The 24,226-nt window shown below is 38.2% G+C and overlaps 1 protein-coding gene across 3 annotated transcripts in view; it reads right to left on the reverse strand.

Moving 5' to 3' along the window:
- Window positions 1–297: 297 nt before the first annotated feature.
- Ifnar1 (interferon alpha and beta receptor subunit 1) overlaps window positions 298–24,226 on the reverse strand; it is a 30,535-nt gene continuing 6,606 nt past the window's right edge. Inside the window, exons 2-11 of one of the 3 annotated variants that reach the window (XM_076867937.2) lie at window positions 21,544–21,667; window positions 17,947–18,047; window positions 15,903–16,060; window positions 15,646–15,787; window positions 14,654–14,768; window positions 8,106–8,305; window positions 7,855–7,997; window positions 5,641–5,791; window positions 4,807–4,952; window positions 298–3,622 (exon numbers count right to left, since the gene is read on the reverse strand). In XM_076867937.2, the coding sequence (XP_076724052.2) occupies window positions 3,365–3,622; window positions 4,807–4,952; window positions 5,641–5,791; window positions 7,855–7,997; window positions 8,106–8,305; window positions 14,654–14,768; window positions 15,646–15,787; window positions 15,903–16,060; window positions 17,947–18,047; window positions 21,544–21,667 (1,538 nt within the window). In that variant the 3' untranslated portion in view covers window positions 298–3,364. Of the gene's footprint in view, window positions 3,623–4,806; window positions 4,953–5,640; window positions 5,792–7,854; window positions 7,998–8,105; window positions 8,306–14,653; window positions 14,769–15,645; window positions 15,788–15,902; window positions 16,061–17,946; window positions 18,126–21,543; window positions 21,668–24,226 lie in introns of all 3 variants that reach the window. The other 2 variants (XM_076867935.2, XM_076867934.2) reach the window with 2 other exon arrangements.

Genomic DNA, 24,226 nt, shown 5'->3' on the forward strand with positions numbered 1-24,226 from the left:
CAAGGAGGACACAAAGCCATTGCAGACTCTTGCTTCAGGATGACTATGCTCCTGCAGGGGTTAGGTTCAGGGTGTGGAGAAGAAAAAAGGCAAACAAGCGATTTCCCATCTGCTCTGTGGGGCAGTTACAACGTGGTGGTGGCCCTTTGGGATGCCTGACGGAGGGCGCTGGTGTATCTGGCACCGGCATCAGGTCCCTCTATCAGGAATACCTTCTAAAGGCATCAGCTGCAACATCTTGAAGCATACAATTTATTAAGTTCAAGTGGAAAAAAAAAATCACAAAAAAACAGAGAATCTGGCTCCAGTGTTTATTACATAAAGTTGTTTACAATAATAAAGACAAATATATAAACAAGATAAAAATTGTTGCATAAAAACATTAAAACTCAGTAATGTCCTTCTAATTCAACAAACAAACAAACGTTGCTAGGACACTCACCTGGCTCAACTCAGCCTCATTCATTCCATAATTATTTTCTGAGCACTCTCCACGTGCTCTGCACCATATTAAAGGCACGGGGGGCACAGTGATGAACAGAGTCCCTACTCTCACAGAGCTCTGCTCTAGTGGGGGAAGTCAGTCATCACAGAAAACCAGTGAATATAGTCATGGGATACGGGGTTGGGGAGGATTCTCTATACCCTCTCCACAAACTCAAGAGCAATCTGAGGCTGTTTTAAATGACATAGCCTCGTTTTGGGGAAAGATACAAACTATAAATTTTTAGGTTTTTTTTTTTTTTTTGAGACAAGTTCTTGCTATGTTGCCTAGGTTGATCCTGAATTCTTGGGTTCAATTGAACATGCCTTAGCCTTTACAAGTATCTGGGACTACCAGTGTGTGCCACCAAGCCTGGCCTGAATTATATTTTTAAATTAACTTTTTACAGGTTGCAAATTTCTGGCCAGACTCAAAGTCATAGTTCTAAACAGCATTTAAAATTTTCTAATTACAATTACTACTTATATTAATAATTAGTTTTTAGGTCATACCAGTATAATAAGGGCTACCATCGTATATATGGGCATATATCAGTACAAGTACGTATGTGTTTACAGGCCTGAATCACTTTTTACATATATCCATATGTACTATATAGAATGTCTCTCATGAATTCTCAGATCATATTCAGTCTCTCCCAAAACCAGCAACACTCTAATTTTTAGGCAGTCTATTAGGGCTTCCAAGTGGATGGCATATATATATATATATATAATTTTTTGGGGGGTGCTGGAGATTGAACTCAGGGGCACTTTACCACTGAGCTATACCTCCAACCCCCCCTTTTAAAAAAAATTTTGAGACAGGGTCTTGCTAAGTTGCTGTGGCTGACCTTGAACTTGTGACCCGCCTGCCTCAGCCCCCTGCTGAGGGTCACAGGTGTGTGCCACTGAGGCCAGCCCAAGTATTTTTAAGTAAAAACTATTATTAAAAAAAAAACACTCATCTCCTTACAACTCAGCAGCACCTCCTGATGAAGCATCATGTAGAACACTGTGAAGGACAGAATGGCCCCTCTTCCCTTTTTTTTTCTACTACTGTTCAAGTGCTTGTTCAAAGACACAGAGTTGTCACAAGAAGACATGGGTCCCCAAATCTCAGGGACCTACCAATTCCATTGCTATCTTAGTGTTCAAAGAGTTTCCCCATCTTCATATCCTACGAAGGTGTCGTTTCCGTCCAGGCTGCCTGGCCTGAAGAAAGCAGCTTTTTCACTGTGGTGAACACAGGGTCAGAAGTACTGGACAGGATCACTGAAGTGACACAGTACGAAAGGCAACAGTGGCAGGGCTATGACATGTTCCCAATTTCTCTAAGGGGCGACTTTTCAAAGTGACAGGGCCTTTACAATTGCAGGGTCAACCCAGAAGTTGCACTTTGAACCAAGCGCCTCTGGTCAGGAAGAGGAAGAGAGTGTTCTGGGGTCTCAATGGGGTTCCTTGGGCCTCCTCCTTGGCCTTGGTGTTCTGCTGGGATGACTTGGGAGCCAGCTGACAGGGCCAGAAGCACATGGTGTGGTGTGCACACGCGTGCAGGTGCCTAGGATGGGCTGGGAACCACAGCCCTCCCTTTCTTCCTGGCCGATGGTGTTCCCTCAACAGAGATGACCACGTGACAGGACTGGCCTTAGTGATGGGCGCCCAGCATACCCTCTGACGCCATGTGTTTTCTCTTTCAACAGTTCCAGCTGCAGCCACTGGTGAGAGGCCTGCCCTTCAGGCCACCAGAATTTCTAGACTTTCTGCTACAGAAGGCATCCATGGTTAACCCTAAATGTTATGTAATTTAAAATATGCCCTGAGTGCCTTTGGAAAGCACTATATAATTTTTAAAATTAGGCTTTTTTTCCTCATTGTGTTTTCCCCTTCATGTTCATATTAAATAATTTGCATTTTCTTGAGTGCATGCAGGCTGAACAGAAGGGGCATCTGAATATTGCTAGGCAGTGCAGAGAAGTTTGCCTGGTATGAAAAGTGGCAGATAAGCCAGAAAAACATCCTGGGCTAATAATTAAAGTTGATTAGACAAATTCTTATTTTTTTCACCAAATTTACTTGACTGTTTCCTACTGAATGACTTCACTTCTCACCCCATCTTTTCCATCACTGGCATTTTCTGGTCCCAGGATGACCTGTGTGCTGTGCCTCATGAGCACACACTGAGCCTTTAAAAAATAACAATGGCTTCTCTAATTAGGTAACCACTAGATGACATCAGTGGCTGCCATGGCTCTAACCAGTTATGAATCAGGAGGTCTTCATGCAAAGTAAAAGATTACCTGGTTTTAATCCTAAAGCATTTAAAGGACAGGCAGTTGTGCAATATCTCAGGAAAAATGCAGAGAACTCCCCTGAACACTTTTAAGGATTATTTTTCTAGCATTTGTGGCTGTTTTCTAGGACAAGCTACTTTTTGGAAGACCGGGTGATAATATTCAGACCATTTAAAGAAACATCCTAAGGCTCTAATCAAAGACCAAATGTTCTAAATATTTCCTGAGAAATAGTGAGATGGCGTTGGGAGTGGAGAACAAATGCCACCTGCAGTAACCAGCAGCATTGTGTCAGTACTGACAGGAACACAAAACCTGCCTTTAGCCATGAGACAGTTAGCACGGCACGGGAAAGATGGTGGCTACCTGCCCGAGTTGCCCATTCCACCCAAGACAGGCTTGATAAGAAGGCAGAGCATATTTCTCCAAACTCCTGTGATTTCATTTTTAAATAGTTAAATGCCTGCTGTAATTTTAGGAACTGTGATCTGAAGGTGTTTTTTTTTTCCTTCCCTAAGAAGCAAACATCCTCTTTACAGTTACAAGGAGCTTGAGTTCCGGTGTGAACTCCAATGGCAACGAGCATTTTAAGAGTTCATTTCTGGGGACTCAGTTTCCAGTTGCAGAAGTTCTTCGCTTGTTTTACTTCCCGAATTTTCATCTTCATTAGAATAGTTTCCTGAATCTTGACTGGTTTGGGAATTGTACTTTTTGTGATCCTCCTCAATTTGATTAGTTTCCTTCATTATGGTATTTGTGTTTGTGTTTTCAATTATAAAACACCTTTCAATTTGTTCTTCAGATGTCAGAAGTAGAAGATTCTTTAATGGTTGTTCAGACAAATACTAATTTTAAAAAAAGGAAGGAATAGAGATGAATTGTTTAAAATAATAAAAATTAGCTTCATAGTTCTAATAGCTTTAGTTTTCATTTAGAAAACTTCCCTTTTATTATGCATATTAAAAAGTCAGCTAAGAACATACCAATTACATTGTAAGGTTTGGAATAAAACTAGTGAGTTCACAAATCTTAGTACTTTCTTGGTGAATCCAAGAAGAGCATGTAAGAGGGCACACTGCCCTGGAGCAGCCTAGGAGGGGCTGCCAGGGGAGCGCGGGGGAGCATGGACATTTTATTTTAAAATAATTCAAAATAATCCAACTCAAAGGTACCTAGAAGCAGTACAACCGAGAAATTAATTTTTTTTTCTGTTTGACTAGGAATTTTATAATTAGCTATTTAAAGTCTATTTTAAATAAGAGCTATGAATATTACAGTACATAAAAGTGATATTTAAAAACTCAGGATTATTAGAGTAAGCTAGTGAAGATGTACTGGGCATTCTTAAGAGTGCTGGGCTGTTCTTGGGGTAGCTCTTTCCCTGCTCGCGACTCTGGAGGGGAGTGGTCCTGGCTCCCATGCAGAGCCCAAGGGTACCCGCCTGCCCATCTACTCCTAAGTGACTCACTCAACTTCACATAGCTTGTGAGCATGGCTGTGTCACAGCTCACCACAATTCCAACTCTGCGCTTGGGCTCTTCACCACACGGCTTCTCAAAGCAAGCCTGAACCCTGCCCTGGGTGAACACTGTCCCCAAGCAGTCTGCTACTGGGCCTTCAGCACCCAGCACCCTTGCCACCTCTACAGGAGCACCAAGCCAAACATCAATGTGTCTACAAGGAAACTCGTGCTTCTGAGGATGCCACCTTCTGTGATTACATTCTTGGAATGAATATACTTTCTATAGGGATAGAACAATTCTTTTTGATATATTGTGAAGAATCCCAAAGATTTAAATAATTTAAATAGTAAAACAAATGCCATAATAGCCAAATTGCCAGAAAACAGGAGATTAAGGACAAATCTTACTTCTGTGCTGTTATTAGGTGACTGATTCTAAAGTTCATTTACTGAAACTTTGAACAAAATACCTACATTAGTCTGTATTGTTTTCTGGATATCAAGAAAACTTATGCATTTTGTTGAAATCAAATATATTTCTTAGGTTGACAGAGAAGAGTAACGTACCTTGTCAATATTGGAAGGAGGTTTAAGTGATGGGAAGAACACATAATTGAAACATCTCAGGAGGGTTTTCATAACATACATGGTAAACAGAATAAAAACTCCTGCAATGCAAATTCCAGCTATCACCCAGATTTTATAAGAATTTCCTAAAGATACATAAATGATGTTTAGTATCAATGTATGTTTGGACACACAAATGCACTGATATGAAACTAGCCATATGAAGATAAATATAAAATCTATTAAATAATACCTCTAAAAATATTTCTGGTAACACTGAGTACCAGCACAACCTGACCTTTAAAGACTATCTGGGGACTAATCTAAGAGGTCTTTTGTGGAAGAAGACAATATCAACACATGGGCCGTACCAGGTGAAAGTTCTCCAGAACTTCTACAACACGTGACTAGCAGAATTTAAAAAGATTCTGTGACTAAGCCTCTACCAGTTCACTCTACAAAATGAGATGAAAACCACTTGCACATAAAAAAATTACAACTGAACGACTTGGTTTTCATAATCATTAAGGTTTATGTAAAACATTAAAAACTTATAGTCTTATTAAATACCAAAAGCAACAATTAAAAAGAAATTCATTATGTGGATACTGGATGAAATATAAAAGCATTAAAAATACTAAATTGAGCATTATATATATTTTCTAAAACTGAAAGACTTATCTTGAAGGTTTACTTTTGATTCATGTAATTCATGAAGTGAACATGCAGAAAATCTATCTTTTGAAGTGAAAAGCAAATATTTTACAATTTCCAATGTATTATTTTATTAAGTCTAGTTACATTTGTAAAAAGACACAAAAAAGATATTCTCACCTGGTTTTGTTTTCTCGCACACAGTATTGCTAAAAATACTGCTTTTATTCAACTGTTCCCCCACAAAGTGTGTTCTTCCTTTGACACAATACACAGTCAGTGGTTGCAAGTTGTCAATAGTAAAATCGTTTTTTTCTTTTAGGAATTTTCTCTATGAAAATAATTGAGTCATTGATAAAGTTTAGTTAGCTCATGAAATCAGACAGGGGAGATCTATGAATTATTTTATATTCAATTTAAGATCTGCCTCTCCCAAACACTTAGTTGGTGTGTGTTTAAGAAATATAAATTTGTGGGCTGAGAATGTGGCTGAGTGGTAGAACACTTGCCTAACATGCATGACACCTTGGGTTCAATCCCCAGCACTATAAAAACAAATAAACAAACAAATAAAAAACCCCCAAAACCCGAGAAACCACAGAACAAGTGAAAAGAAATATGTTTTGAACAACCCATTATAACCAAATCAGAAAGTTTAAAATGCTGCTGTCCAAAAAGCATATGATACATTCCTAAGGTAGCTCTGATTTATTTTCATGAGTACATGCTGGTTTGGCTTAATTGCCAATGTATTTCCTCGGATTAATGATAGAATGGCAAGTGGTAGGGATTCTGACCTCAATTGCCTGTGCTGAAGTATCAGTTATGGATGTGTGGCCTTGTGGGGGTTATTTCATTGCTTGGTGCCTTACTTTCTGAGCTGTAAAATGAGTACAATTATGGCTCTTATCTATGTTAGCCAGCTATTGCCACAATATTGAAGCCACCTTAGCATTCAGTGGCTCCAAACATAATTATTTATTTTTCTCAGTCAGTCTACAGGTTGACAGGGGGAGCCCCAACCAAGGTCAAGGATTCCCAACCCACCAGTCTCTTGTCCTCCTTGGACCATGGACTATTTAGATAAATTGCCTTTCTCTTGGCAAAGAGGAGAAGCATGAGAGCCAAGCCAAGCCATGCTGGCACACTTAAGACCCAACTTCAATGAGGCAGGGACTATGCAATCCTAAATATCTGCTGCACAACAATGAAACTGAATATACAGTGTGGCAGGGTTGTTTTGAGGAATGACTGGAGTAGTTCATGTAAAATACTTAGTATGATACCTGATAAATTCTAAGTATTCAATAAATGAGTTGCTCTTATAATAATGATTGATGTTTGCAGTACGGGATAGGGAGGCAACTACAATTGACTGAACCTCTACTGTTTGTCAAAGTAATGTGCTATGTATATTCTTTCAAATCTTAGAAATATCCTTTTATAAAATTCAGCTGCCATGATCACTGCCACTTTAGAGAAGACAAAATAAAGTTTCAAAGAGGCAAAACACCTTGCCCAAGATTAATTATATGGCTATTTCTCAATGGTCTAAATTAAGCTATGGTCAGACAGCTAAAATGGAAGCATTTGAGTCACTTCAATTTGCTTCTAGTTTCCAAAAGAAAGTAAAGTTACAGACTTTACCAACATTGAGTATTTGAAGTTGATTCCTTGATTGTAATTACACAAGGAATTGTGTGTATAACCTGATGTGGCGTTATCAAATTCTGTCTGTGGTTCTGAAATGCAGTGTTTGCCAGTGTTTTTCAACATTTTTTTCCACTACACTTCCTCTGCAGAGACTTTTTAGATAATTAAAAAAAATTCCTCCCCCAACATGAAATTAAACACAAATAAATAAAATTGAACTTTGGAAACATGCTTTCCTCTAGGAGGGCCACAAGCCATGATGATATTTTTTGCCCCTAAGAATCAATTTTGTTGCCTTGGAGGTGTCATCAGGGAACTTTTGACAATGTTCAGAGATGTTTTTGGTTGCCATAACTGGGAGGAGCACTACTGGCATCTAGTGGGTAGAGCTCAGAGATGTTACTAAGCATCCTACAAAGCATAGGGTGGCTCTGTCACAAGAATTATCTGGCCCCAATGTAATGGCGTAGAGAAGCTCTGCTCTAGATGAACATCTAGGAATTGTGTTAGGAACAGTTCTGATTCAGCAGCAATGGGCTCAGGAATCTATTTTAAAAGCAATCTGAGACTCAGATGCAAGTAATCCATAACTCTACCATACAAAAACATGGAAAAATGCTGACATTCTTTATACTACAATAGGCACACAGTTAAATACACAGTCTTAGGGTCTAATATTTTTCCCCAAATTTTAAACTCAGCTTTATTTACCTGAATACAAAATTTACTATGTATAATTACCTCAACATTTGAACTGTTTTCCCAAAAAATAATTTCATAAATTAGAGGGTAAGGCTGCTCCACTGACCCTTCTGCAGCATTGACATAGACACGCAGTGAATCATTAATGGATTTCATGCTAATGACTGGTGGAGGTATAACAACTAGAAAAAAATTGTAAAGATAAATATGTAATTAGACATCTTAAAACAATTTTAAGAATTTGCACCAAATTGAAAAATTATAATTTAAAAAAAAAAACATTGGCTTACTGTATATTCCAGTATTTAATTTTTTCTCTTCAGACCAAAAAGATGTGCTATTTCCATTAGATGCTTGTACACGAAGATAGTAAATTCCTTTTGAGAGATGTTTTCGAGGAAAGATACAATATGTAGTTTTGATGTGTTCACAGTTAGGTATTTGTTGCCATATATGTAAATTGGTCTCACGAATAATTTTTAGAAAGCCACTGTAAGACAAAAAATGTTCTTTAAATTCAAACACATTAATTTAGTAAGTATGAACTGAATACTTACAGTATGCTGTTAGAGGCTAAAGTCACACAAACAAGCAGCTCCCACACCCTCGGGAAACTCATGATACAGTGGAGGAGATGCATCCATCCAATACAAAAGAAAGGTAAAGATTGTTCCAGAGTAGTGTTGTGTCAGAGGTGGCTTGACCATGTGCAAAAACAACTTCTATAATTCCAGGAATGTTCCAAGATGGTTTTTAAATAGAGCCTTTATTAAAAATCTAATTATATACTCTTACAATTAAGAATTGTATTAAAGGGCTGGGGATATAGCTCAGTTGGTAGAGTGATTGCCTTACATGCATAAGGCCCTGGGTTCAATCCCCAGCACTACAAAAAAAAAAAAAAAATGTATTAAAGACAAAGATAATACATATTTAAACTGAATCTTGCCCTAGAGATTTTACTATATTTTATCATCTACATACTTGAGGCTCTTTATGTCTATTGTATCTACATGGTAAAAATCCCATATACCAGTGCCAACTGTGCTTATCTTTCCAGCTCCATGTTCAGGAACAGGATGCTCGTGGTTTGAAAGTGGCCATCATCACAAAATTCAGCCAGTAGTCCAAATAAGACTCTTCCCTTCAGGAGAACCAACCAGTTGCTGAACACATTTGCACACACCCCTGTTTAAGTGCTGGAACAGAAACGCACGGTCTAGGGCTACACTGTGCCTAAACCAAGGACAGGCACTCAACTAAGGCTGGGAGACTAAGAAACTGCTGCTCAAACCAACAGCAAAGAGCATCTCAGTTTAGGCCTAGAACTGCAAGAACCTCCTAACTTGTTTCTTCATGTTGAGTGTCACCTGAGCCCTCTGCTCCAAATATGATGCAGCCATACACATCTTCCTCAAACACAGACCTCATGTTCCAATGGTTCCCAAAAATACACAGGATGGCCCACGGTAAGCCCCATCTTCTCCCATCCTACCAACTTCATCTCTCTCACGGCTCCTCCACACCTTGAGTTCTGTTCCTGTAGGACACCCTCCCCACGGTGGCAGGCAGCATCTTAAGGTGGCCCCAATGTCCCTACCTTTGCACATACATCCTGTATGAGCCCCCACCCCAGTGTGAGCAGGACCTGTGAATCTGATTTGGGCCCTCCTCCCCCTGGATTAGGTAACATTATCTGGCAGAGGCATTTTACAGATGGAATTAAGGTCCCAAATCACTAGTTGTGAGTTAATCAAATGAGACACTGTGCTGGGTGGCCTGATGTCTCAGGGGAATCCTTTAAAAGAGGGGATAGAGGTCAGACCCTTCCCCTGATGCCTCCAAGAGGCACCATGCAGACCTGTCTTGGGACCCTGAGCTGGATGAAGCTACATCCTAGCAACACCCTGATTACTGAGCAGAGGACTCAGGTAAGCCATACCTGGGCTGACACACAGAAACTTTGAGATAAAATGCCTATTTTTAATCTGCTAAATCTATAGTAATTCGTTACAGAGCAACAGAAAATGAATTATTCCCCAACCTCATTTTAAGTCTTCCTATTCCTCCGATTTCCCTCCTGCTGTGACCCTCCTCACCCACTTATCCACATCAAGGCCTTGTTATTATGGGACCTCCTTCCAAGTGGCTTCTGTGCTCTCCAGCCCTATCTACTTTCACTTTTTTGATTTCTATAACTGCTATAATTTGTTTGCTCTGCCCTAAGCCACATGTGGCTGAGCAGTGTCAGCTGACTGCCGCAGGTTTCTGGACTCGCAGGCTTCCTCCTGTTTGTTTGACCTCTTCAGTGCTTTGTGCAGTGTGCCATGCAGCCAAGAGAAGCTCAGGGGCATCACCTCTCCTTCTCTATTCCATGGCCCTATTTTTTTTATATAGACATATTTTAGTTGTAGTTGGACACAATACCTTTATTTATTATTTTTTATATTTATTTGTTTATTTTTTAATGTGGTGCTGAGGATTGAACCCAGCGCCTTGTACGCGCTAGGCAAGCGCTCTATCACTGAGCTCTACCCCGTGGCCCTGTTTTTTAGCATGGATCTGGAAGTGGAGTAGACACAAAAGGTCACTGCACAGTCTCCTGGTGAGGTTGTCTTCCTCTGTACAGATGTGCTCCCCTCCTACTAGCCATCCTTGGTTCCAGGATCACAGTAAAGAGGAGAGAAGATGAGCTCTGAATTCTCTCCACCCTTGTTGTTCCTCTGTCCTTCTCACCTTGTCACTTTTCTTTCCCTGCCTTTGGCTGTTAGTCCCTCTATTCTTCTGCTCTCAGTATTTATCTTTCTTTCTATCCCCAGTCTCCCCAAAACCCATTTTTTCCTTCCTTATGATTTTCCTCTTCTCTCCTTCTTCTCTATTCATCCCCTGACATTTTCTAGTCGATATAAACTGTATGCTGTTATTTAATTTATGCAGTATCAAGACCTCATGCATATTGGCTAATTTCTACTTGGCCAGGTTGAAATCTGCTCTCTCACCAGACGGATTCTCAGCCGAGTTCCATAAGACCTTCAAAGAAAAACTAATACCAAAACTCCTCAAGTTATTCCATAAAATAGAAAAGGAGGGAACTCTTCCAAACTCATTCTATGAGGCTAGTATCATGCTGACACCAAAACCAGACAAAGAAACATCAAGGAAAGAAAACTTCAGACCAATATCCCAGATGAACTCAGACACAAAAATTTTCAATAAAATTTTGGCAAATCACATATAAAAACGTGTTAAAAAGATAGTGCACTGGGGCTGCGGATGTGGCTCAAGCTGTAGCGCGCTCGCCTGGCATGCGTGCAGCCCGGGTTCGATCCTCAGCACCACATACAAAAAACGGAGATGTTGTGTCCGCCGATAACTAAAAAATAAAAAAAATATTAAAATTCTCTCTCTCTCTCTTAAAAAAAAAAAAAAAAAAGATAGTGCACCATGATCAAGTGGGGTTCATTCCAGGGATGCAAGGTTGGTTCAACATAAGAAAATCAATGTAATTCATCACTCAATAGACTTAAATCATATGATTAACTCAATAGATGCAGAGAAAGCATTTGACAAAACACAACCCCTTAATGTTTAAAACACAGAAAAACTAGGAATAATAGGAACATTCCTCAACATTATAAAAGCTATCTATGATAAGCCCAAGGCCAACATCATTCTAAATGGAGAAACATTGAGTTTTCCCCCGAAAAACTGAAACAAGTCAGGGATGCCCTTTTTCACCACTTCTATTCAACATAGCATTTGAAACTCTAGCTAGACAATTAGACAAAAGAAATTAACGGGATATAAATAGGAAAAGAAGAACTCAAACTATTACTATTTGCCAATGACAAAATTCTATATTTAGAAGAAGCAAAAATTCTGCCACAATATTCCAGAATAAATGAATTCAGCAAAGTAGCAGGATATAAAATCAATACCCATAAATCAAATGCATTTCTATACACAGGTGATGAATCCACTGCAAGAGAAATTAGGAAGGGCTGGGGATGTGGCTCAAGTGGTAGCACGCTTGCCTAGCATGCATGAGGCACTAGGTTCGATTCTCAGCACCACATAAAGTAAAATAAAGGAAAAAAAAAAAAAGAGAAATTAGGAAAACTACCCCATTCATAATTACCTCAAAAACAAAAACAAAACAAAACAAAAACCAAATAAGCTTGGGAGTCAATCTAACAAAAGAGGTGAAAGACCTGTACAATGAAAACTACAGAACACTAAAGAAAGAAATGAAGAAGACTTTAGAAGATGGAAAGATGTCCCATGATCTTGGATAGGCAGAATTAATATTGTCAAAATGGCCATACTACCAAAACCGTTACACAGATTTAATGCAATTCCTATTAAAATCCCAATTACATTCTTCACAGAACTAGAAAAAAACAATCATGAAATTGGAATTTCATGAAATTCATTTGGAATAAGAGACCCAGAATAGCCAAAGCAATCCTTAACAAGAAGAGTGAAGCAGGAGGCATCATAATACCAGACCTTAAACTATAGTACAGAGCAATAGTAACAAAAATGGCATGGTATTGGCACCAAAATAGACATGTAGACCAATGGTACAAAATATAAGACATAGAGACAAACCCATATAAATAAGGTTATCTCACACTAGACAAAGGCATCAAAAACAAACATTGGAGAAAAGATACCTATTCAACAGACAGTGCTGGGAAAACTGGAAATCTATATGTAGCAAAATGAAATTAAACCTCTATAGCTCACCCTGCACAAAAATCAACTCAAAGAGGATCAAAAACTTAGGCACTAGAACAGAGACCCTATGCCAAATAGAAGAAAAAGTAGGCCCCAAATCTTCATCTTGTTGGCTTAGGACCCGGCTTCCTTAACAAGACTCCTAAAGTGCAAGAAGTAAAATCAAGAATCAATAAATGGAATGAATTCAAACTAAAAAGTTTCTTCTCAGCAAAGGAAACAATCAATAATATGAAGAGAGAGCCTACAGAATGGGAAAAAAATCTTTACCACATGCACCTCAGATAGAGCACTGATCTCCAGGATATACAAAGAACTCAAAAAACGTAACACCAAAAAAAACCCCCAAATAACCCAATCAATAAATAGGCTAAGGAACTGAACAGACACTTTTCAGAAGAAGAAATACAATCAATCAATAAACATATGGAAATATGTTCATAATCTCTAGAAATTAGAGAAATACAAATCAAAACTCTTCACTCTAGTCAGAATGGCAATTACCAATAATACAAGAGATAATAAGTGTTGGCAAGGATGTGGGGAAGAAGGTACACTCACACATTGTTGGTGGGACTGCAAATTGGTGCAACCACTTTGGAAAGCAGTATGGAGATTCCTTAGAAAACTCGGAATGGAACCACCATTTGACCCAGCTATCCCACTCCTCGGTTTATATCCAAAGGACTTAAAAACAGCATACTATAGTGACACAGCCACATCAATGTTTATAGCAGCTCAATTCACAACAACTAAACTATGGGACCAACCTAGATATACTTCAACAAATGAATGGATAAAGAAAATGTGGTACATATACACATTGGAATATTACTCTGTCTTAAAGAAAAATAAAATTATGGAATTTGCAGGTAAATGGATAGAACTAGAGAACATCATACTAAGAGAAATAAGCCAAATACCAAAAACCGAAGACTGAATGTTTTCTCTGATAAGCAGTTGCTGATCCATAGTGGGGTAGGTGGGGTAGGCAAGGATGAAAGAACTTTGGATTGTGCAGAGAGGAGTGAGGGGACGAGTGGGACTGTGGGGATGGGAAGGACGGTAGAATGAGACAGATATTATTACCCTATATACATGTATGATTACACTACTGGTGCAACTCTGCACCACATACAGCCAGAGGAATGAGAAGTTGTGTTCCATTTGTGTACAATGTGTCAAAATATATTATGTAAAAATGTGGATGTGTAACCGATGTGATTCTGCAATCTTTGTAATGTTTTGAATAACCAATAAAAAAAACAAAAACAAAAAAAAATGTGTCAAAATACACTCTACCGTCATGTATAATCAATTAAAACAAATTTTAAAAAAATTGAAGGGAGATCAGTAGAATAGAAGAAGGGGATTGGGGGAAGGAGGAGAGGGAAAGGGGAGGTACTGGGGAATGAAATTGTCCAAATTATACTGGTTTATTGTGTGCACATATGAATATATTATAACAAATTTCACTGTTATGTATAATTATTTGCCAATAAAGAGGAAAAAATCTGTTCTCTTCAACTTTCTTTAATTTCCCACTAATGTGATCACCATAAAAATTCAGCAAAACCACTAAAGAAAATAGGAGGGTTAACTTTTTGAACAAGATTGAAGTGAGTAGCTTGAAAAAATTTCAAACACTTATGGGAAAAGTGAGCTCTGAAGAAAAGGTCAGGGTCAAAAATCAAGCATTCCTGATTGGGGAACTAATACATGAAACTAGGGCGGGTGGCCCTGGGTTCCGCGGCCAGCACCAAAAAAAAAAAGAAAAGAAAAGAAAAAAGAGAAAGAAAGAAAAGCTACTAAAGTCACACTTATTTACAAAAGAGCCAGTAAGAACCCTAGGAATTAGAACATACCCATTTTGTAACACATGAAGACACCGAGGCCCACAAGGTTAAGTCATGAGCTCAACATCAACCAGCTAGTTATGGGCATAGCTGGAGCTATAATTAAATCCCCCAAATTTCCAATGTGTCATGCCTACTTCTCAGTCAGTCACTGTAGGTGCAAGGAGTTTCAGGTAGCTGAAGTGGCATGAAAGCATAATCAAAACACACTGGGAAAAAGGAATTTATGGACAAGAACTTACTGGAACCATTGAACTTGAAAGGTCGCATTCACATATGCATAATCCCATTTCAGAATATAGTTCTCATTATCAGCACTGATTTCTAAATTTTCTGGTGGAGGCAGCTTATTTTCAGCTAGAAACCAAAGCATACGTTAAATAGCATGTGATTTTACTCTAGTTAAAGAATATATGGCAAAAGTTTTAACAGCATGGGCAAAATGATAAAAGTATTACATCTCATCATCAAGGTAACAACTAAGCTGTGGTGTACATTCACACAATGAAATACTAAGGAGCCATTTAAAAGACTGTGATAGATCTGTATGTACTGATACAGAAGTTATCCTCACCATATTGGGTTAAACAAGCAAGCTATAAAATAAACATATGCATCAGGATTCTCTTTTAATTTGAAAACAAAACCCCTAAATTACATCTTATAAGTCCTAAAAAGAAGTATATATATGCATTGCTAACAATGCTTACCTTTGGGAAACAGAGTTGGGGGTAAGAGAGCAAGAGAGGAAAAGCTCACTTTAAACTCTTCTGCATTGTTTTGATTTTTAAGAAAGAAAGTGTGTTAAGTTTATAATTAAAATAATAAACAACTCTAATCTCCCACTCTTGACCTTAATTATTGGCAAGATATCAAAGACTAGATATAAAAGGATGCTATATTTTCACATTTCATTTAGAGGTATATCTTTTTGGAAGACTGACCATTCTACTATCAACTACCTCCCCTTCTATGGATTTTGAGCAAGTAAAAAACATTTGGTCATTATAAAATATTTGGACTTTTAAGTAGAATTAATTTTCATTACTATTTATTTACTTGAGGCAAAAATCCCAAATAATGTTTTTAACTTATATAAATGCTGTTATAATGCTTTTGTATTAATATCTATTAAACCATATATAACACATAGTTCAGTGACTATGGGAAAAATTCCAAAATAAATATATTGCCAAATATAGTTAATAGTTCTAAAACAAAAGGTTCTCCTTACCTGTGGTATTTATACAACATACTGGACTATAGCTACCATTTTTGTTGTACAAAAGTAGTTTTGCTCTAACTTTTAAACAATAAGTAGTCTCTGGTGAGAGTTTATAAATTTTATCTCCAGGACGAACTGTTTCAATCCTTTCCTATAATTAAGAAAAAAAAAGAAGTCTATTCTTCATAAAAGTATAAAGACAAATTTTACAATTAATTCACCTAATTTTTTCCTCTCACATTAACAAAGGTAAAAAAAATGCTTACTTCCACATTTGAAGAGTTTTTCCACATAACTAAGCTATATGTAAAGGCTGAAACGTCCAAAGACCACATAACATTGTCCACTGTCCCAGGAGGAGAGATGTGTATTGTTATTGCCTTATCTTCAGCTTCTAAATGTACTTTTGGAGGACCTATTTGAGCTGTAGGAACAAGACAATTACTATGACACTTCTTTAATGTCAGGTCAACAAGTACTATGTCCCTAACAGAGCAAAACAGAGGATCTACACTCTCATGGAGATGGCAAAAAACTCAAATAAACTAACATATGAAATGCCATGTGCTATAAAGAAAAATAAAGTCATATGAAGGGATGAAGAATGGTTGGAAGTGCTCTTTTAGATATGCTAGTTAGCATATCTCTTGAGAGATACATTTGAGCTGAGGCCTGAATAAAGTAATGGAGTGGTCATACAAATATCTAGGGAAAAAGTCACCCTGGCTGAGCCCCTAGGATGGGAATGAGCTTAACTTTTTCAGGAGACAATGAAGTTGCTAGAATGGCTGGGAGTGGTTGAAACAGATTTGGGAGGAGGCTAGAGGCTAGATGTGAAAGAAGAATTTCGAAGCCTTAGTAGTCCATGAAGTCATCTGAGGGCTAAGATTAGGAATACCAAGATGTGACTCAGGGGCTGGGGTTGGGGCTCAGAGGTAGAATTCTCACCTCACACATGCGAGGCCCTGGGTTTGATCCTCAACAAACATAAAGATGAACAAATAAAAAATAAAGGTATTGTGTCCAACTACAACTTAAAAAGATATTGAAAAAAAGATCACTAAAAAAAAAGATGTGACTCAGGTTTTAGAAAGAGCATCCTGTTAAGATATGTGGAGGTGTGGAGGCAAGGAAACCAGTAAGAAATCAAGTGAAGAATGAAAGTGGCTTGGCTTTCAGGCTGGAAGGGAGGGAAGTCAGGTATACTTTGAAGACATCAGAATGTGTTGACAGACAAGCTGTGTCAAGGATCACTCTGGGCTCTCGTGTGAACAAAGACACAGCTGATGTTAACTGAGATGGTAAAGATTGCAGGAAAAGAGCAGGTTTTAAGGGGGGATGGAGAGCTCTGTTTGACTATTTTAAATGTGACATCCAGAGGTGTTGAATAAAGGTGGTGATACAAGTCTAAAGGTCAGAGGGTGATACAAGTCTAAAGGAATGTGGCTGGAGAAACAATTTTGTGAGGCAAGAGCATACAGACAATCGATCTGGAAAGCCATAAGATTACTGTTGGAGTGAGCAGAGAAGAAGTTCAAAGACTGGCCCCTGCAGTCTGACATTTAAAGTCTGGGTGGAGTAAAAAAACTGTCAGTGGACAACCAGTGGGCAGGAGAACCAGGAAGGAGAAGTACCCTAGAAATGCCTTCTATCCAGAAGAGGAGGTGTTTCTAGAGAGTGGAGAGAAGTCCACATCTGTGCACCACCAGGTGACTGATCTGGAAGAGAACTGGAAATTCACCTGCACATGGAGGTAGCTTGTGACCTTGAGAAGAATGAGTTTAGTACTGCAAGGAGGAAGAAGGCTCAAAGGGAAAGGGATGATGAGGGAATGGGGAAAATGAAGCACAGAGAGGGAGTGCAGACCATTTTCTTTTGTTTGGTTCAGGGCTGTGCTTCTTTTTTTGGTCTCAGGACCCCTTCTACTAGAAGCAAGAGGTGCCAGCTTGAGGCCAGCCTGGATGATTTAGTGAATCCTGTCTCAAAATAACATTTTAAAAAACGAGATGGGGAAACTGCCCAGAGGCAGAATGCTCCCAGGTTCAATCCCCAATACCACAAAACTAAACCAAAAAACAATGATAAACCCATACTTTGAGAACTACTACTGTAACAAAGCAGAAAAGAAAGAAAGAAAGCATAAAAATGGGGCCAGAGCAGAAGGAAAAAAGAGATTTAAAGGCATCGTTGTTCTTTAAATAATAGGAGATTTTACATCTTGCAAATCAATAGGTTTGGAAAGAGAACTATTCTGGCAACATTTACTAAAGAATATAATATAATTCGGATAGTAACTTTTACTTTTCTTACCTTCCTCAAATGGTATAAATGAGTAAACTTCACTCCATGAAGAAGAGTCATTTCCTTTTTCTGCTCTTATTCGCAATTTAACTTCTTCATAAACATCTGAACTGAGAAGAGAAAAGTGGCATTTGTTGACCACAATGTGTTGACAGCCAGGCAATTTCATCCAGTCATCCACCTCAGGTCTTTAAGTGAAAAGCAAAGGAATGAATAAGCACATGTCAGACAAAATAGTGTCAAATACATTTTCCTCTTACTAATGTTATAAAGCTAGCTTAAGACATTATTTCCTCTACTTGAGTTCACATCCTGTTAACATTTTAGTATGTGCCCTTCCACTCTTTTCCAATACCTATAAACCAAGCTACTACATATAAAATGGAATCATTCAGACATACAATTGATTTTTTTTTTTTTTTTTGGTACCAGGGATTGAACTCAGGGGTACTGGACAACTGAGCCACATCCCCAGTTCTATTTTGTATTTTACATTTAGAGACAGTGTCTCACTGAGTTGCTTAGCGCTTCACTTTTGCTGGGGCTGGCTTTGAACTTGCAATCTCCTGCCTCAGCCTCCTGAGCTGCTGGGATTACAGTCATGTGCCACCGTGCCCAGAATATAATTAATTTTTAATAAGTTTCTATAATATAATTTTATGGGTGGCTGCATTAATATTTCATGGAAGCAGAGATATGCATAACCCATAAGTCAAAAGCAGATTTTGGCTGGCTTTGTAAAGGACAGTTGTATGACTTCTGGCAATTTACTTTCTGTTCTTGGATCTTCTAATTGAAAATTGGATTTGATGATCCCCTCTGTTCTTCTATAGATAGATTACCTGTCCTAAGGCAGACCTCACACATCAGTGCGGTTTAGGGGTTTCCTTTGCCCTTTCCCAAACCAAATCACTCCTCTGCTTCCTGGTCTTCATCATTTCTTTTATTATACCACCAGAAACAAAAAAAACTTTAAAATGTTAGCATGAACAATTTCCTTCAGTGGAACTAGTCAACCAAAAAGGTTTATACGATTTGAGAATGGATTCTTCTTTTTTAAAAGGGGGCAGGGGCTAGAGGTGTCACTCAGCGGTAGAACACTTGCCTTGGTTCCATTGTCAGCACTAGTAAAAATAACAAATAAATAAATATATTAATATGATTTTGGTCCATGCTCACTCTTTATATTTATCTTATTTTCTCTTTAGAAAATGCAGTAAAACTTTTATTAAAATGCTTTTGCACTTAAGAGAACTATTTCAGTAAAGGCTACCTTTATACTTTCTTAAAAAATCTTTATCATCTCCAATAATTAGATCAGAACAGAATTCAATGTGAAATGTGAGTATGTAACCAAAAGATTCATTTCATAAAAGCAGTTTCACAATGTAATTTGTGAAAGAGAACTATTTTACTTCTCCTGTTCACTGAGGTCTTCTGGGCACTCAGAATGAGTGCTTAGCATAGAAGGCATCCAGTATTTACTGACCGAAACTGTGATAGTAGGAGCAAATGTGACTCCATTTTGTTTTATGACTTCATCCTGTAAAACAACCATGCCAAGTAGAAGAGTCATGACTGGGGCAAGATGTTTTTTTTTTCCTTTTGCTACAGAAATCTTTAAGAACACAAAACTACCTAATGGGTATTGTTTCTGTAACTAGGGTAACGGGGCTTTGTTTCTGTAACTGGGGTGACTGGGCTAATTGTGATTGGTTAGGCTTCCCTCCGCTTGACTGCACTGTCCCGCTTCTGTAACCTGGCTTGCTTGCATTGTCTAGACCCCCTGAACATCCCTTTTGCAGTTTTCAGGCTTATAAGGAGTGCCCTTGCAATTGTTCGGGGCTGTTCAGGGGAACAGCTTTATGTTCTGGTCAGCCGCCACCGGTGTGCTTCAATAAAGACTTGATTCGATTATACGTGAGTGGTCTGGAAGTCAGTTTATGAAACCCTTAGGACGAAGCTTTAACTATAACAAAACAATGAGTGCTGCAGGTTACATACATCACGATCCATTTTAGATAGAAGTTACACACACTGATGTTTTAGTCAGAAAAATTTGCAGAAGATGGGTTTCAATGCAAGTAGCCTGGCTCGAGTCCACACTACACTACACTGCACTACACTACACCAATCCAAATGTATATTCTGACATACTTCGGCAAAGAGAGTTGTTTGTAAATTAGCAGAACAAAATAGGGTAAGAATACACTGAAAAAAATCATTTGATGCAAAAGTTAGAGTGGAAGGGTCAAAGATTATGATGAACTAGAGCATCTGGCATAAGCAATGTGAGAAGGAATGCAGGTGTGACAGCAATGGCTCCCTGCTCTTCATTATAAGCATACCTGAAATGACCCCTCTATACCTCAGGCAACCGTTTCATAAGAAGATTCTGAATTAAAGAATAAACTGGTAGCAAAATTCAATTTAAAGAAAATCTCTGGAATTAAAAATGTCTATATGCACATACGCAGACATACACATAATTTCAAAGCTGTCAGACTGCTATTCCAGTTTTTTTTAAATATTATTTTTTAGTTGTAGTTAGACACAATACTTTTATTTTATTCACTTATTCATATGTGGTGCTGAGGATTGAACCCAGGGCCTTGCACGTGCTAGGTGAGCGCTCTACTGCTGAGCCATAACTTCAGCCCCTGCTATTCCAGTTTTAATAATTGGAGAACCACAATGTCATGGCTTGTGGCTGAAGTGGTGGGACCCTGGTTCTGAAGACCCTAACCCCTTGCTTCTTCACTGTCTTCTCCTGCCTGGACAGTGGACCACAGTTAGCAGACAGAGTCCTGACACCAGATGAAAGGCCCAGGGCTATAGGTCCTGAGCTGGGTCCCCTTCTGTAAACATTTTCTCCATAAGCCCTGCCTGCCTACCCTCTTGGAAACTATGAAACAGAAAGACAGTACCAAAAAAGAGACCCTGAAACTTCAATAGAGTCCAACATAGTTTACAAACTGTATCTGAATTTAAAATATTGTGTATGATGGAGATAACAGGAAAATCTGACCATAGGAGTCTGGTTACTTATTCCAAGATCTTGGATTAGCCTTTTTGGGTACTCTCTCATATCCTCAAGGCATGCTCTAGTTCAGACACTAACATACATTTCACAGAATATCCAGAGCAGAGGAAGTATGAGGTAGTTGTGGGCTATAAAAGCCTTTACCACACTCATCTCAAATCTCTTTTGCTTCAAAGATAAATTTGACTAAGTCTCTATTTGTAGAAATCGATTACAAATACTATGAAGACAGAAAATTTCTAATACATGAAAAAGAAATGTTTCCCAAACCTGAAATTATGGTGATAAAGTTATAATAATATTGAGAGGAAAAAAGGAATAGGAAGGTGGAGAGAATCTCAGATAAATCAAAGGTGGATCAGTAATACAGAGGAAAGGGACTGGGGTGAGGGAAAGGGGAAATACTGGGGGTGACAATGGCTAAATTATATTGTTACATTGTGTGCATGCACAAACATAACACAAATCCCACCATTATATATAATTATAATGTACCAACAAAATGGGAAAGTCATAAATATTATCCACACCATTCTGGCAAATCAGTAAGTAGAGTCACTTACGTTTGATAAACTGCTGAAAAGGTCACATTCTCAACAATCTCAATCCTGCTGTTCCACTTCAGGGTGAAGTTGTCATCCGTGATGTAGACCTCTATATTCTCAGGTGGCTGTAGATTTTTTTCACCTATAAAGACAATCAGAAACAAAATTATGTAGATGCTGTACGGATATTTTAAAAAATGTTATTCTTCCCTTCACGTCCGTAATTAAAGAGTGAATACATTCAAACAAGTATTATATACTCCCTCCTTATCTATGGGGGTTGCATTGCAAGACCTCTAGTGGAGGCCTGAAATAACTGAAGACAGAATTGAGCACTATACAGTCCATTTTCTGCCCCCACCTCTTTGTCACACACACACACACACACACACACACACACACACACACCCTGTGGTAAAGTCTAATCTATGAAGTAGGTACAGTAAGAGATTAACAATACTAACAAAAATAGAACAATTGCAACAACACTGTAATAAAAGTTTGTGCTTTGGGGGTCATTAGTAAGTAAAGTAAGAGTAACTGCTAGACTATGCTGGAGCGAAGGTCCACCAAGGAATATGTTGGGACAGATACTCCTGTCCCAGGCAACATGCAGTGATACTTCATTACAATGTTTTAAGTGGCACACAATTTCAAGCTTATGAACTGCTTATTTCTAAAAACTTCTACTTAATATTTTCAGTCCCTGGTTGACCAGGGAAAGGAAAACTGTGGGTAAGGTGGGGGTGAGCTGCTATATTTAATAAATCTAAAACCTAATGTTTGCTTTCAGCACGGAGTGTGTTAATTATATTTCTCCATCTGAGAGACCTCGAAAAAAGGTTAAGTTTTCCATCCATAAAAAAAGTTGTCCTTTAACTGAAAAGAACTCTGGCCTCAGAAGTAATACTGACATCAGAAACACAAGATTCAACCGTTTAACAGCCTCAGTTTGGTTTCACATCCTTTTCAGAGATAGATGCTTCACATACTCTGATGGAGAATTGAACAGATGTGATTTCAAAGTTGACAGCTGTTTTCAGAACTCACATAACAAAACTGAGAGACAGAGATGAATATTTGTCAGCTGAGCCCCTCAGGAACCTAAAAATTTCTCAACTTCTGAATATGTCGACTGAGGTTTTCTGTTTATTTCTGAGGATTCCCATCTATGAACCTTCCTTATTTTTTTAAAATATATTTTTTAAGTTTTCAATGGACCTTTATTTTATTTATTCATATGTGGTGCTGAGAATCAAACCCAGTGCCTTACACATGCTAGGCAAATGCTCTACTACTGAGCCACTACCCCAGCCCCCTTTCCTTATTTTTTACTACTAATAAATATCTTTTACCAATTGGATTACCTCTTTCCTCAGTTTCCCTTTTTGGCCCCTCCAATTTGCAGTGTACCTCTCTTCTTCTCTGATGACCCAAATCCTCCAAGACCCAGTTCTTGACCCCTTTAGAGAAACTTCCCTGAACACTGCGGCTCATGCTGATCTTGCTGTTCTCTTACATTCATGTCATTTAATCTGCACCACTCAATTTCACACTTCAGTAGATGTTCTCAGCTCTCAAATACTTGTTGAGTGCAGAATATACCTTTTCCAATTTTAAAAATTGTGGTAAAATACACATAATGTGAAACTTACCATCTTCAACAGTAAGCGTTAAATACATTGATAACACTGCAACCATCACCATCCATGTTCCTAACTCCTTTCATCTTGGAGAATTGAATATCTATACCCATTAAACAATAACTCCCCATTCCCCATGGCCCAGCTCTGACAACCATTCTACTGTCCATCTCTCAGATTTTGACTAAATACCTCATACAGGTGTAATAATACAGTTTTGCAGCTAACTTATTTCATTTATAAGGTTTTCAAAATTTGTCAGTGTTGGAGCAAATGTGAGAATTTCCCTCCTTTAAAGGATTAACAGTGTTCAATTGTTTATATACCACATTTTGCTTATCCATTCATTCATTGATGGATACTTTGGTGTTTCCACATTTTAGCTATTGTGAATAATGTGGCTATGAACATGGATATACACGTATCTCTTGGAGACTCTGTTTTCAATTTTTTAGGGAATGCATTTGGAAGTGGAATCACTAGATCTTAAAATAATTGTATTTTTTCACTCTTTGGAGAACCTCCATAATGCTTTCTATAGCAGTTTCACCATTTACCTTCCCATCAACGGTGCACAAGGCTTCCAGTTTTTCCACAGCCTCACCAACATTTACTCATTTGATAATAGTCGTCCTAAGGAGTGGGAGGTAGTATCTTGTAGTTTCAACTTGTATTTCTTTAACAATTAGCAATGTTGAGCATATTTTCATTTGTGCATCTTCTTTGAAAAAATATCTATTCAACTCCTTTGGTAACTTTTGAATTAGGTTACTTTGTTCTTGAGTTTTGGGAACTTTCTATATATCATGGGTATCAATTCCTTATCAGATACAGGCTTTGCAAATATTTGCTCCCATTTGTAGGTTGACTTTTTACTTTATTGATAGTGTCTTCTGTTTCCTTATCTTCTGTCTAGTTGTTCTATTCATTTTCAAGAGGGGTAAATATTGTAGTCCCCAATTATTATTGTAAAACTGTATACTTCTCCCTTCAATTCCACCAGTTTTTGCTTCAGGTATTTTGATGGTTTGCCATGAGGTACACAAATCTGCATAACT

Source organism: Callospermophilus lateralis, chromosome 10 (genome assembly GCF_048772815.1).
Source record: "Callospermophilus lateralis isolate mCalLat2 chromosome 10, mCalLat2.hap1, whole genome shotgun sequence".
Classification (NCBI taxonomy): domain Eukaryota; kingdom Metazoa; phylum Chordata; class Mammalia; order Rodentia; family Sciuridae; genus Callospermophilus; species Callospermophilus lateralis.